Genomic DNA, 2,107 nt, shown 5'->3' with positions numbered 1-2,107 from the left:
CTCTGTCACAGGGCATTCTTGCAAGATTTAACTAAAGTGCCTGTAGGTGGTCAGTAAAGACAATTATCCACAGCTCCTGCCAAGAAAGAACACACTGGGTGGAATTCAACAGGGGTCTACCTGGAACAGAGTACTGTTTGATGTATTAATTCATAAGCTTACTAAATGCATAGAAATTATACTTATAAATTTGGAAACAATATGCAGGAGGAGGACGGATGACTGCAAGCCTGTTGGGGAGCAGAACTCTTAATTCATAATGATCCCGACAAACTGGGAAGATGTGAAAACAACAGGATGTCATTCAGCTGGGACTAATGTAAGATTGTACGTTAAGGCAGAAATAGGGAATTGTACAAATGCAAGAAGAGGAATGATTGTCTGTGTATGCAATCTGTACCATCTTGCTGTGGACTGCAAACCAAATGTGTACAATGTCACTCTGTTGTGAAAAACAAGATACTGCACTACGATGAGCAAAGAGCATCATGGCCTACAAAATTAATGAAGTAATCTCTTTGTTTTCATCAGTGCCAGCCCTCAGCAGGAGAACACATGCTGTTCAGGGCACTGCACATCCCAGTGGATGCAGACCACCTGGAAAGATACCGGCAGTGCACAATAAGGACAATCAGAGGTTAGAAATCACGGCCCACAAAGAGATATCAAATGAGCTGGGACTGCTGCAGGAAGGAAGGGAAAGACTAATCTGTCCTCAACATTCACTTTGTATGAGACAACAGAATAGAGCTTGTATTGCTGTGAAGGAGCTTTAGTTTAGACATCAGAGGAAACCTTTTAAGATCAGGATGGCAATGCACTGAATCAGATCACCCAGAGCAGTGTGAAGTCTCATCATTACAGAGCTTTAAAAACAGGGTAGAAAAATAGAAATGATACAGGGTGAATTAATTCTGCCTTGCAGCATGGGCACAATTAAATAACCTTCTATCTACTCTAGTCCCGTTTTACAGGATTTTATGAAATACCATATTTACAGTGTGGAAACTCCAAGCTAAACTTACACTCCTGTTTGCACACCTGAAGCTTCCACCACTCAACTGGGCTGTTGCTAGAAGGGTCATCCTACAGCTCGATCTAGAAATCCACACTGAATCCAGAAGTCATTTGGATTAAACCAGGATATTTTTCCTGAAGACTGATGAGCAGCTGGGAACAAGATGGAAAAATGTACAACCAAATTTCAAGATTTAGTTCAGATACTTGCCTGCAGGATAGACTGAGCTATCTCAGGATTCTCAGGACTGTCAAAATTCAGGAGCTGAGAACCAAATCCGTAGTAGTACGGCCCCATTTTATGCAGATCAACCACGTTGGCATCAGCGCTGAACACTGTCCTCCAGGCTTCCCTGTAAATCTTTGGCAGCTCCACAGAAATGATTCTTCTTTTACTGTCATGTAGACCTTTAGCAAGCCACAGAGGCACTTCCAGCTTTGCTCCCTGTATGAACAGGCAAAATCAAAAACTGTCCTTGCCATGAAAATGCATGTAAAGCAACCCCACAGCCAGATCTTTATTAATGGTCCCTTATTAACCTTTATTAATAAATACCTTTATTAACCCCATGGACAGACCCCACCTTTATTAATGAAGACCCTGTATTAGAAAGACTCAGTTTTGTTTTCGGAACAGTCTACTGCAATTGTAACACGAAACATTTAGAAACACTTTAAATACATTAATTGTTACTGCAAGACTCTGAAAGTGGATTATCTTCATTAATGTTGTATAATCTAATAATTGAGAGATTATTAAACACTGGAAGAAAGAAAACCATGCAAAACGCAAGCAATAAAAGTAAAAATAACTTTTAAAAAAAGTAGCTAGAAGCACAAATTTCCTTGCGGTGACCCCAAAAAGAGAGGCCCGCTGGGCCTGGGACACGCGTGAAGGGGCCCGCGCCGCCGGGACCCTGGCGGGAACAGTGGCCCCGCAGCCACCGCCGGCCCCGCTCCGCTCCGTCCCGCCCCGGGCGGGGGCTGCTGGGAGCCGTAGTTCCCCTCCGGTACCTCAGGGATGGAGTCGCCGGTGCCGACCCCCTGGCCCAGAGCGAAGGCCAGGCGCGGCAGAGAGCTCTCGGCGCGG

The 2,107-nt window shown here is 44.4% G+C and overlaps 1 protein-coding gene across 1 annotated transcript; it reads right to left on the bottom strand.

The window, feature by feature from the left end:
* Positions 1-1,228: 1,228 nt before the first annotated feature.
* Positions 1,229-2,103, bottom strand: LOC104547527 (DNA replication complex GINS protein PSF3-like; the record flags this gene model as incomplete). The annotated part of the gene is made up of 2 exons (XM_010193254.1): positions 1,229-1,462; positions 2,032-2,103. Coding segments are annotated over 2 exons (306 nt in total), but the record flags the coding sequence as incomplete, so codon positions are not given.
* Positions 2,104-2,107: the final 4 nt, after the last annotated feature.

Source organism: Mesitornis unicolor, unplaced genomic scaffold (assembly GCF_000695765.1).
Source record: "Mesitornis unicolor isolate BGI_N332 unplaced genomic scaffold, ASM69576v1 C13428631, whole genome shotgun sequence".
Taxonomy (NCBI): domain Eukaryota; kingdom Metazoa; phylum Chordata; class Aves; order Mesitornithiformes; family Mesitornithidae; genus Mesitornis; species Mesitornis unicolor.
The sequence above is the reverse complement of the archived record's forward strand: the minus strand, read 5'-3'. Positions and strand labels throughout refer to the sequence as shown.